The following is a 13,966-nucleotide window of genomic DNA, read 5'->3' on the forward strand; positions in this document are numbered from 1 at the left end:
AAAATATTAATCACTCATTCATTTACATATATACACTTCAAAACACTTTTATTATAAGCTTTTATTAATATAAGTTGGAAATCATATGTCCATTGAAATTGTATAACAAAACAAAAATATTCAATATTTATATACTGTATTGAATATACACTAACAATATATATATTTATTGATATATCTATTAAATCTATTGAACTGCCCATAAATACTTAAAAAACAAACTAATATTTACCCCATTGTTTGAATGCCAAACATTAATATATACAGTATATATACTGTATATAAAGGTATAACTTTTGTTTCAACAAATTTTATCTATAGATAGAGAGTATATGGTTTGCCTGAAAATCATATTAAATAGCCTTAAACGCTATATATATCTATATACTGTATTTATATATATATCTAAACTGTATATATATATATATCTATCAGTAATTGAATGATGGTATGACCTGAGCTGAATGATGTTGTTGTTGTCTATGACTATACTGTATATCGTAGAGGCTATACTATCGGTGTGTGTGTGTGTGTGTGTGTGTGTGTGTGTGTATTGCAGAGACCATTGTATACAAATATATATATACAACCAAATAGTTTATCCGATAAAAACAAAAATTGTAATTTAATTTAATATATTTTTCGGGGCAAACATTGCAATACTGTAGTCTTATGTGTGGCGATAAAAATACGGTATTTCTCTCTCTCTCTCTCTCTCTCTCTCTCTCTCTCTCTCTCTCTCTCTCTCTCTCTCTCTCTCTTTCTTCAAAAGAGCAGATCATTTGTGTAAATATCTCATAGATTTAATGCCATTTTCTTATATATTTCTTATTTATATAAATATATATATATAAATTTTATATATATATACGATATATAGTTTGATATGGTATGGTATGGTATGGTATACACAATATATGGCTTCTCATATTAGTAGTAGTAGTTGTAGTAGAAAATTGTTTTTATTGGCCCAACAAATAGCCTCATAATATCGGAGTACACTATATGAATATACATGTCTACTACTACTGTATATTATTATTATTATTATTATTATTATTATTACAGTATTATATCTATATATGTAGTGTTTGGCCAAATGGCCTAACGATGCCCTGGAATACACAAATAGTAGGGCAAAAAAATTATTTATTTTTTTCAGTAATAGTTATACTGTATATACAGTATATTTAGAGTACAGGTTTCTATCAGCTCAGGGATATATACTGTGTGTGTGTGTGTGTGTGTGTGTATTATATAAGCTATATGATGATGACGATGATGGTGATGATGATAATGCTGCTGCTGCTAGTGCTCATCCAAGTGCCAGATATCCAGTGCCCGGTTTTATATATATATACTGTATATAAAAACCATTACTCCTATCGATACACATATACTGTGTATATAAAGTCCTTCATAAACTCAATGGTCAAACACACACACACATCACATCTGTGATGCCATACATTGTATTAATAATAGTAATAATAGTAAAAGTAATATAAATAATAGTTTATTTTATATATATACTATATATGTATACTATATCACATATATATATATATACTATACTTACTGTCCATTTCTATGATGAGGCACCGATAGTTATTTTTTCTGCATCCATAATATTCTACACATATTGTATACATTATTACATATTATTTTTTTTTTTTTGTTACTTAAGATTATCAATTTATTTTATCTCTTTAATACTATATATATATATCATAATTTATAAGATATGAGTGGGTGAGTGGGTGTGTGTGTGTTTGAGAAAAAGAGAGGAGTTATAGAGCAAACATTGTGATTGCATAACAATAACTATATGACTATTTGATGACCAAATTATTTACTGTACAGTAAAAGTATTAAACTACTTGCGTATGTGTATGTACTGTATGTGTGTGTATGTACTGTATGTGTGTGTGTATGTACTGTGTGTGTGTGTGTGTGTGTGTGTGTGTGTGTGTGTGTGTGTGTGTGTGTGTATGTGTGTGTATGTGTGTGTGTGTGTGTGTGTGTGTGTATGTGTGTGTCTGTGTGCACAAGTAAGTGTACCAACAACAACATACTTGTGCATTAAATAAAATAGTAACTAACTGGGCACTGGTATGTAGAGATAAAATGTAACTAACATTCAGAATCTACAACAACAACAAAAAAACGTATAACAAAAATCTAATTATTGTTTAATTCATCTCTCTATCTCAGCTTACAAAAAAATATTGGTACTATACATGTGTATGTGTGTGTGTATAACATACCAGTGCTTAATAAATGTTGATAAGGGGAGGCCAGTGTGTGTGTGTGTGTATTAGCCATCCACTACTACTACTACTACTACTACAAACTCCGTACAGCCCTTCCCTTAGAATACTAACAAACAATACAAAACATGAGATGTGATGCCCTTTCTCTCTCTCTCTTAAATTCCCGGAGAAAAATGGCATATATTTTTGTGTCGACTAGTATTGCTCCTAATTTAATGCACTTATCTATCTCTCCCTTTACCCTACCAGTGCTTTTTGATAGCACCGATACCTCATTCTCTCTCTCTCTCTCTCTCTCTCTCTTTCTGTAAACTTTGCTCTTTAATGTACAATATTTCTTGTTATCCTTTTTTTTGCTCTCTTGTTGTTGTTGTTTGTGATGTCTTATAGGACAACCAATTATCAGAAACATTTTAGTCGATTACTGTGTGTGTGTGTGTGTGCACAGGCAGCAGTTCATAGCACAGTTAGCTTTTTTTGTGTTGTTCATAGCCAACAACAACAACAACAAACTTTGCTATTTTGTTAGTTTTTTTATCTTTTGTTTTAGTCTCTCTCTCTCTCTCTCTCTCTCTCTCTCTCTCTCTCTCTCTCTCTCTCTCATAACCATTAGTACTATGCCTTTAATTTTGTGTCTCAATTTTGTTGGTGTTGTTGTTGTTTTTTATGCTACAAAACTACTATCTCTATCTCTAATCACAGCTAACTGTTCCCAATACCATCCAAACACACACACACACACACACACACACACACATTGCAAACTTATAGATATATATATATATACAGTATACAAACACACAATGTCTATACTATTTCAATCTAACCTAATGTAATGATAACAAACAAACAAACAAAATACTATATATATATATAATATATAACATTAAAAATGTTATATAAATTTTTCAATAGAGACTCCAGAAAACAACGCGAAACTAATTTATCACTAAATTTTGTTTTGTTTGCTTTTCATAATATATATCTATATATATATATAGAAAATTTTTACTGAGTTTTCAAATTTATCTTCACTTAAAACTTATGGCATTTGACATTATTAAGAGAGAGAGAGAGAGAGAGAGAGAGAGAGAGAGAGAGAGAGTGAGGGTAAGTATGTTATGACATACCATATCTTTCATACATTTATCTTAACAGTACTACTCATCATTGATTAGCTGCACCTTTCAACTACTATAGGGACTATCGGTTTACTATAACTATAGTATGTATATATATATAGATAAAACCCTATCATAACAAGTGATATTTGTTATTAAATTTAGTAGTAGTAGTAGTATTGGTGTTAAAATATATAAATATAATCAAATTATACCCTGATTCAATAGCACCGGTAGTTTTTTTTATTGTTGTTGCTGTTGAGTATAGGGAGGGGACTATGTTTGGTACTAGTTGCATTTTTCTAAAAATTTTTGTTTATTTGATTAACATATACAGTAGTTATTTATAATATAATTAATTTATGGGTCATAACAATATAAAAATGTTATTATTTATATTATTAAATAATTGCATTTTAATGTGTGTATGTGTATGTGTATGTGTATGTGTATGTGTATGTGTATGTGTATGTGTATGTGTATGTGTATGTGTATGTGTATGTGTATGTGTATGTGTATGTGTATGTGTATGTGTATGTGTATGTGTATGTGTATGTGTATGTGTATGTGTATGTGTATGTGTATGTGTATGTGTATGTGTATGTGTATGTGTATGTGTATGTGTATGTGTATGTGTATGTGTATGTGTATGTGTATGTGTATGTGTATGTGTATGTGTACAGTAAAAATCTGTTTAATGCTTTTAAATTAGGCTAGATTTTTACACCATAAATATAATTTTATTATTTTTATTATTATTATATTATGTGTGTATGTAATATAATTATGATTATTATTAAATAATACTGGATATATATATACTGTATATATTGTATAATATACAGTATAGTAATATACTGTAAATGTGTGTATATATATATATACTATTATATAGTTTATATATAAACACTTTTATGTGTTTAGTGTAAATGTAATTAATTGCTATTTTAGAAATGGCAATTAAATATTATACAATAATGTAATTTTCATATTAATAAATCATTAACTAAATACAGTAGTATTGTATATACTATTAAATAAAACACAAAATTTTTAAATAAATGTTTATTATATTGTATAACCTAAATATTAATTTTAATACAATATAATTAAAATATTATTTATATTAGTTTAAAATATATAGTAATAATTTTTGTTGTTGATAATTTATCACTGATAAAAATAAAATATTTGATTATATATATATATTTAATAAATTAAATCCACTTAACAATAACAATAGAAATATTATTTTTTATATATATATATGTAATACAATAGATGTAAAGTATTTATATTTAACACATAATAAATAAAAAAAATTTTGTAATTCAACTAATATAATGTTTAATTATATCGGAGAGAGAGAGAGAGAGAGAGAGAGTACTAAAACATAAATTAATATATATATTATATAATAATACTGTATATATCATATATATATAAAATATATGTGCATTTTAGTATAATTGAAAAACTGTTTGAAAAGTGATATTAAATTGTCTCCTCTATTGTGTATTATATATATATATATATGTTTAATATTGAATACAATACAATACAATATATTATTGTCGTCGTCGACACCATAATGGTTATGAAAAAAATACTATATATATATATAWAATGTTTTTCACTACTTTAAAAAAAAAAAATTTTTTTTGAATTATTTGAAAAGTCGGGCAAAAATATAATATAATAGCCTATTGTGTGAGCACTCAAATCAAACCGACAATACAGTACAGTATCATCAGTGTGTATAATAATAATAATAATAATAATACATGAATATTATTATTATTATTAAATATATTTATAAGAGATAATTTTTAAAAAATAATAGTGAAATATATATTAATGTTATAAAAGTTATATATACAGTATATTACAGTATATAACACTTAGCCATATATTATAATAAGTGTTAATTATAGTGACCAAAAAAAGGATACATAAAAGTTATTATTATTTTGTTGTATTAGAAAAATTACATACAAATTGAATACATATAATTATTATATTAAAAAATTGTTTTAATTTAATTAATTACTACAAATTGTGTTAATTACTGATCACCACTTTTGTTTTTTATATATATATATATGTATATACCTGTACTATATCATAATGATATAAACTTATAATACTTATAATGTATAAAATAATTTTCTTAAATGCTTATACATTATAAAAACTACCAGTCCACTTTCTATAGATTGTGTAGTTGATAGTGTACAGTATGTGTGTGTGTGTGTGTGTGTGTGTGTGTGTGTCGACAGCTAGGATAGACTATTAGTAAAAACAAAACAAAAAAAAATAAAATAAAATAATAGAAAAATATATGCAATACATTCAGTATAATATATATATATAGATATAAATTGTCAAATATTTTCAATTCAATTGTTTTAAGATATTATAGGAAGAGAGAGAGAGAGAGAGAGAGAGAGAGAGAGAGAGAGAGAAAGAGAGAGAGAGATATTATAAGTTGACTTTTCTCTTACTTTCAATATACAGTATATACCGTATATATATATTGTATTCATACGGCACTCATGAGAGACAAGCATACAAACACATACACACAGACACTGGTAGGTTTTAAGGCTATACCGTATATATATATATATATATATTTATATACGGTATGGTATAAAATGTTTAAACATTAGATGTTTTTGAACGCTCAGTCAACAGTAATGTTCACAACAAACCAAGAGAGAGAGAGAGAGAGAGAGAGAGAGAGATTAATAGAGATATAGAGAAAGTCAACGATAAAAGTGCTGTTGGATAAAGGCATTCATACTGTACAGTACAGTACGTATGGATGGATGGATGGATGTATAGTTTGTATGTATGTATGTATGACTTATATATAAATTTATATATATATATATATATTTGACTGACTTGTACTGTAGTAGTAGTAGTAGTGTGTATTTTGTAGTAAAATGTTTGGTGTGTGTGTGTGTCTATATATGTGTGTATGTTTTGGTGGCGTTTAGTAAAGGGATTTCAATCAATAAAAGTGATGTCTCTTTTCGCTCTCTCTCTCTCTCTCTCTCTCTCTCTCTCTCTCTCTCTCTCTCTCTCTCTCTTCTCAATGTTGTTCAGCTAACTGTTTGCCCCCTTTGGCAGAGGAGACGAGCGAAACACTAATTTAATTACAACCGCTTCTCCATCTCTCTCTCTCTCTCTCTCTCTCTCTCTCTCTCTCTCTCTCTCTCTCTTTGCTCTCTATTTTGCCCGAATATATCAAAATACTATGTATGGCATTACGAAAACGCCAGTAGTTTTCATGCCATACCAGTGCCACTATTATTTCAACTCAAAACTTTTACTTTCTCTCTCTCTCTCTCTCTCTCTCTCTCTCTCTCTCTCTCTCTTTCTGTCTAACTATAGTTTTATGTTCAGAGAAAAATTTTTGTATTGTTATAAGTGGTGTTCACTACTACTACTACTACTACCAGCACTTTCAATGATTATTGTATACAATGTTTTTCGTATATATATATTTGTGTGTATATAAAGTATATAACAGTATATTCATTGGTATAAAAGCTAGTGAAACATTAAATACCCGACAAATTTATATATATATATATATATATATATATAACAAAAATTTTGTCTACACTTTCCAATGAAAGAGCGGGTGTGTGTGTGTGTGTCCCCTAAATTCATATGCCTTTTCTCCTTAATGAATGAATTATATATATATATAAAGTTTTCCACTTTTCCTACCCGACCTATAAATCTATTATTTATCCGGTTATATATATATATACAGTATATACTGTGTATAATACAATATATATATAGTACTGTACTGGAAAAAATAATAGACAGCAAACAATATATATATGAAAATAATATAATATTTTTTATGTCACACATATGTATTAGGATTATTAACTGTATAATATACTATGGGTTTTATTTGTGTGTATGTGTGTCGGGTGTACTATAATTTTAATCCCATTTTTTTCAATAATAATAATAAAACCATTTGGTATTGTTTAGTAATATAGCTATAAATTTCTGAATCATATGGTTTTTTATTTTCAATATTATATATTCAATATATTTTTTTTTAGTTTTGTTTTTATCATATTTTTGTTTTTTTTTGTGTGCAAACATCGAGAATATTATTAATTAATTATTTAATTGAAATTATTTATCTATTTTTAATTATCTAATATTTTATTTTACAAAATAATCTAATTTTTTTAAAAAATATTTGCTAATAAACTTGATATATTAATTAATTTTTTACAAATTGATTATTTTTTTACTAAAAAAAATTATCACCAAGTTTAATATTAATTCAAAAAACTAGCCGACAATAATGTTTGTTAAATTTATATATAAATACATGAATATTATTTTTTTTAAATAAATTATAAAAATTAATGATAATATGTCTAAATATGATTTAATTTTTTTTTAAAACATTATATAGTTTTAATGATTAGTTTAATACTATTCAAAAACATAACACTTAACAGTATCTATAGATATATTTTTTTAAATGTTTGACTATTAATATTAATACAGTTAACAATATATATATATATTTAAATATCAAATATATATATATATTAAATAAATTTTAATAAAAAACATTTAAGTACTGTATAACATATCTGATTTATATTACTTGTTTTTTGATCTAGCTAATTTTTTTAAAATTTAAAATATATTTATTTATTAAATAGCATTTTATAAGTAATATAAATACTAATATTAATATATTATTAATAAATTATTATATTTATTTTTTTTAGATAGTATGGTTATTAATGCTAATTTTCTAACCTCTCTCTCTCTCTCTCTCTCTCTCTCTCTCTCTCTCTCTCTCTCTCTCTCTCTCTCTTAAGTTATTTATTTATTTATCAATCTATCGATCAATCAATCAATCAATCAATTTATCTGTCGTTAAATAATTGTATAAATTTATTTACCAATTGTATGAATGAATTGAAACATTTTATTTATTATTATTTATTTATTTTTTTTGGATAAAATCAGTTACTAATCTTATTTGTTTGTTTTTTGTTATATATATATATTTATATAATATAAGATTATACCGTATAATATAACTTAATAAAAACGTGAATCAAGTGTTTATTGTATAATACAATAGTAAAAGTAACGGCATATACTGTATACACGGTATATATATATTATATTAAACACTAATATATATTATATTATATATAAATAGTAGTGTATATTATCATTATTATTGACATAAACTAATTGTGTTCAACTAATTTAAAAATTAGACACATTTAATATCAATTTAATTTCAAATAATAATATTGTCAATACTATATTAATGTTGTCTTAATTTTTTTGTTTTGTTTAAAAAACTTAATTATACAGTATATATATATATATATATATATATATATATATAGTATATAAGTGTTTATTTATTTGCCATTACACGATGGGGTGACTGTTAGTTAGTTAGTTATATAATAATAATAAAATCATATTATTATTATTAAATTAGTTCATCGATTTGCTAGCAATTAAGTGCTAACAAATTATATATATATTTTAAAAAGCTAACAATTAATATATGTGCGTATTTATGTGTACCCAATAATTAAATAAAATCATATATATGTATATATCTATACAGTAAATGTTTTTTTAAAAAATGTTATTTTTATTACACATTTACTGAACATATGATCACTAAAAATGATAACCACACACAAACACATAGTATATACACTAAAATTATTGTATATTATTTGATTAAATCAATCTCATGATAGATATGCACCGTTAGGATACTGTGATATACATGTATTTATGTGGGGAAAGAGAGAGAGAGAGAGAGAGAGAGAGAGAGAGAGAGAGAGAGAGAGAGAGAGAGAGAGAGAGAGAGAGAGAGAGAGAGAGAGAGAGAGAGAGAGAGAGAGAGAGAGCACAGTTAGCATCGCTTAATCATGCGATACATTGCACACCCATTTTTTTACACATCATTTTTGTTGTATTATATAATTATATAACTTATATATTTGATACTAAATTACATTACAGTGTATTGTATACTAATTTAACAGTAAATACAGTATATATTATATATAATAATAATAATTTATGTATAATTTTTTTTTGTCATTGACATTGATTATGATATTTTTTTTTTGTATTGCATTTAACTAATTCATGTTAATAATTGATATACAGTACATGTATACTAATACTTTGTATTTTGTAATTTTATTTTTGTAATTTTAGACATTTATGTACAACTATTTCTAGTATTTTTTGTGTCAATAAACTGATAACAATTTTTTTAAAAGTAGATATGAATATATATATTATTTACAAAAAAAAATTGTTTACAAAAAAAATTGTTTTAGTTATCGAGATAATAAATATTGAATTTTGAAAAAATGATATTTTTTAAGAAAAATAAAATTAACATTTTGTATATAAATTTAAATGATATTTAATTTTTTTAAGTGTATTGTAGTTTAATATATAATAACAATATTTAATTGTGTACACTATAATATAATTGAATTATAAGTTATATAATATTATATATATATCATATGATAGTATAGTATATTTACAAATAATATAACAATATCACTAATTTGATTAGTATAGTAATAATTTTAATACTTTTTTTTATCAAAAAAAAATAAAGTTATGTCAACGTATGTGTGTGTATATATATGTGTAAATCAGTTTTGAATAATTAATTATATAATTTATTTATATATTAATTGAAAAAAACTCGTATAAATTATAATCTATTTGTCATTTTTATTATGCATAAAATGATTGCCCAACTATTTCTAACAGTTTATATATATAATATAAATTATATGATATTTGTTAGGAAAGAGAGAGAGAGAGAGAGAGAGAGAGAGAGAGAGAGAGAGAGAGAGAATGTATATTTAAATCAATATTTACACAAAAATAGAGAGAGAGAGAGAGAGAGAGAGAGAGAGAGAGAGAGTCACTCATATGACTCGTGAAAATATTTTTATATATTATTAATAAAGTCTATATATATTTCACTGTCTTTTATATTTATATATATATATAACTTAAATACTATACACTGTATTTTGAGTGACAAAAATTTATAAATAGTTTCTCTCTCTCTCTCTCTCTCTCTCTCTCTCTCTCTCTCTCTCTCTCTCTCTCTCTCTCTCTTTGTAAACTGTTTTGTAGGATAAATAAAGTTTTAAACTATAAATAACAGTGACTTTATTCCAACACATAAAGGAATGGCATTTAGTCTATTAGTTAGTTAGCTATAGTAGAGGAAAGTCATACTAAAAACTATATAAATATGAGACATAAGGAGTTTGTGTGTGAAAAAAATATGAATAAATAAATTTGATTGAAATAATGATAAGTTATTTTTGAAAATAGCAATCACTCTGTGTATGTGTGACTGTAGTAACTATGTGTGTGTGTGTGTGTGTGTGTGGGTATGTAATATAATGGGTTCATCATAGCTGGCAAACAAAGTTGAATATTTATTTTTTTTTTATTTTTCACATTTTATCTTAAAATATATTTATTACTGTATTTGTATCAACTTATATATATATATAGACTCTATATTATAGAGTATAATTTTTTAAAATAATTAATACAATATATAAATGTATAATTTTATTTTATAATGTATAATAAATGTATAATACAAATTTATATATATATATATCACATTTACCAGTATATACATGCATAAATTCACATAGACACAAACACACACACAAACACACACACATACATACATAATACATATACATACATAATACATATACATACATATACATACACACATACATACATACATACATACATACATACATACATACACACACACACACACACACACACACACACACATACATACATACATACATACATACATACATACATACATACATACATACATACATACATACATACATACATACATACATACATACATACATACATACATACATACATACATACATACATACATACATACATACATACATACATACATACATACATACATACATACATACATACATACATACATACATACACACATACATACACACACACACACACATACATACATACATACATACATACATACATACATACATACATACATACATACATACATACATACATACATACATACATACATACATACATACATACATACATACATACATACATACATACATACATACATACATACATACATACATACATACATACATACATACATACATATACATACACACACACACATAGATACATACATACATACATACATACACATAGATACATACACACACACACACACATAGATACATACACACACACACACACACACACACACACATACATACATACATATATAATCATTCACACATATGTGTTATCACTTGTTATGCTAGACATCTCTCATATCATTTATATACGGTTTATACCGGTATAATATCCCATATAAATTTATATCTCATAACTAATATTCATGTATTTATTACTAAACATGTTTTTTTTTAAATAATATATTTTTCAACTATTTATTGGGTAAATGGATATTCGTATAAATGTTTTTCATATACAGTATATATTTTTTTGGTATTGAAAAACACTTGAATTTTTTTTGTGTTGTTTGTTAATAACATCTCAATAACATTTGAAATTGAAATTTTCAATGAGTATGAGATTATTAGACAGAGTAAAGGCATAGTTGTCTGACTGTATATATATATAAAGATATATATGACTGACTCCCTATCCCTTATATAATAAACCAATTGGTAATAATAATAATAATAATAATATTAATAATAATAGAGTCAATTGCTATTAATATATTTATAGCAACTGACACCCCATATATATATATACTGGTATATAGTTTAGTGTGTTTAGTCTATGACTGTATTGAAAGCTCAAGTATTACTACAACTACTAAATAATATGATATCCAATGTATACATATATATATATATACCCCATGTCTTACAGTTGAATATATATATGCGAAAAATAAAACCCAACTTTCCTATTACCTCTTCCTGTAAGACATTATATACAGTGTTTGAGTAAAGTTTCTAAAAATACTTACTTTTCTTTTTTGAGGGGGATATAAGTGCCTGACTTAACTACCAGTGCCTCTCATTCATATAGTTATACATCAAAGTGTTTAGGTTGTGCTCCTGAAAACTAACAAAAAAAATAAATGTAAATTTTTTTGTGTGCATTTTGTTTCATTAATTTTTTTTTTAATTTAGTTTAAATTTCAGTTTTGTTTTAATTAATTTAGTTTATTATTCAATATAAAAAAAAATTTATATAATTTTTTTTTAATTTTATTAATTTCGTGTTTTATATATATATATACTGTATATTGAAATTATACCATAAGTTATAGCATACACACACACACAATGGGATTAAAACTATCGCTATTTAAACGGGGCGTCGATGAGGTCAGGGATGCACTACCGGAGCCGACAACAGCAGATAAGACCGAAAAACAACAGGAATTGACGACACCAACGGCTACAACAACTACTACTACCACCACTACAGCACCGGAAAATACTACCGAAGCGCCTGAATCGCAGACAACCACAACCACCACCACTACCACCGGCATCAATGTTGGCCATCAATGTTCGTGCGTTGACTGTAAATGCGATCCGTGTAACTGTTGCTCATCGACGACTACGACGACGACAACGACAACAAATACGGCAGCTGAGGACATGTCTGTAGTCCCACAGCAACAACAACAACAGGAACCGGTAGTTGTCAGCCAAGAATCGGCAGCACAGGAGACAGGACAGGAACAGGTTGGTAGCGATGCGCCACAGGAGCAGCCGACTGTTACCACAGTTGTTACCGCCGATGTCAACGAACAACATCAGCCAAGCCATGAACAGCCATCAGAAGAGCCGGAAAAGACACAGGACTTGCCGCCACCGCAGCCGTCGTCTACTGACGAAAAGAAATGCCGATGCGATCCCTGTCATTGTGATCCCTGTGCCTGCGGTACACACGATGTCTCTGCTGCTGATGAAACCGCCCAACAAGTGTCCGATACGACACCGGCTATCGAAAGTCACGCTACACCGGAAGAAGTAGTCAATCAAGAAGAGTCTCAGCCATCATCTCAGGATGAAAACCAGGAATCGGTAGCCAAAGAAGGTGAAGAACCACAATCGCCAGAGTCGGCGACTGCTGGCGATGATAGCCAACACCAACAACAGGAACCGGAAGGCCAACAACAACAACAACAACCACAAGAGATTACCACCGATAACGATAGCCAACAACAACAACAAGATTTTAATGAGGATCTCCAGCCCAGTCATCAATAATTAAAAAAAATATTTAACGATTTTATTTAAAAAAAAAGTATAGAAAATCACCTGTTTTTTCATACATTCAAACAAACAAACAAAAAATTTATCCAAACATTTAGTTTTTAAAATCTATATATAATATATCCATTAATTTTTTTATAATTCAATTATCAAATGTATTTCAAATGTCAAT

At 26.3% G+C, this 13,966-nt stretch overlaps 2 protein-coding genes across 2 annotated transcripts in view; both read left to right on the top strand.

Moving 5' to 3' along the window:
- Positions 1 to 10,432, top strand: part of LOC128959339 (putative uncharacterized protein DDB_G0271982) — a 19,228-nt gene extending 8,796 nt beyond the window's left edge. Inside the window, exons 2-5 of the mRNA XM_054305280.1 lie at positions 9,241 to 9,346; positions 9,659 to 9,666; positions 10,310 to 10,323; positions 10,360 to 10,432. Coding sequence (XP_054161255.1) covers positions 9,241 to 9,346; positions 9,659 to 9,666; positions 10,310 to 10,323; positions 10,360 to 10,432 — 201 coding nt within the window. The remainder of the gene's footprint in view (positions 1 to 9,240; positions 9,347 to 9,658; positions 9,667 to 10,309; positions 10,324 to 10,359) is intronic.
- Positions 10,433 to 12,409: 1,977 nt separating this feature from the next.
- On the top strand, positions 12,410 to 13,914 carry LOC128959345 (integumentary mucin C.1-like). The gene has a single exon (XM_054305292.1). The coding sequence runs from the start codon at positions 12,853 to 12,855 to the stop codon at positions 13,786 to 13,788; it is 936 nt and encodes a 311-aa protein (XP_054161267.1). The 5' UTR covers positions 12,410 to 12,852; the 3' UTR covers positions 13,789 to 13,914.
- Positions 13,915 to 13,966: the final 52 nt, after the last annotated feature.

The sequence above is a fragment of the Oppia nitens genome, unplaced genomic scaffold (genome assembly GCF_028296485.1).
Source record: "Oppia nitens isolate AA-2021 unplaced genomic scaffold, nextdenovo-longstitch-racon4-pilon3 scaffold45_pilon_pilon_pilon, whole genome shotgun sequence".
Lineage (NCBI taxonomy): Eukaryota > Metazoa > Arthropoda > Arachnida > Sarcoptiformes > Oppiidae > Oppia > Oppia nitens.

Coding starts and splice junctions, on each gene's coding strand:
- LOC128959345 (XM_054305292.1), top strand. CDS start 12,853: ATGGGATTAAAACTATCGCTATTTAAACGGGGCGTCGATGAGGTCAGG.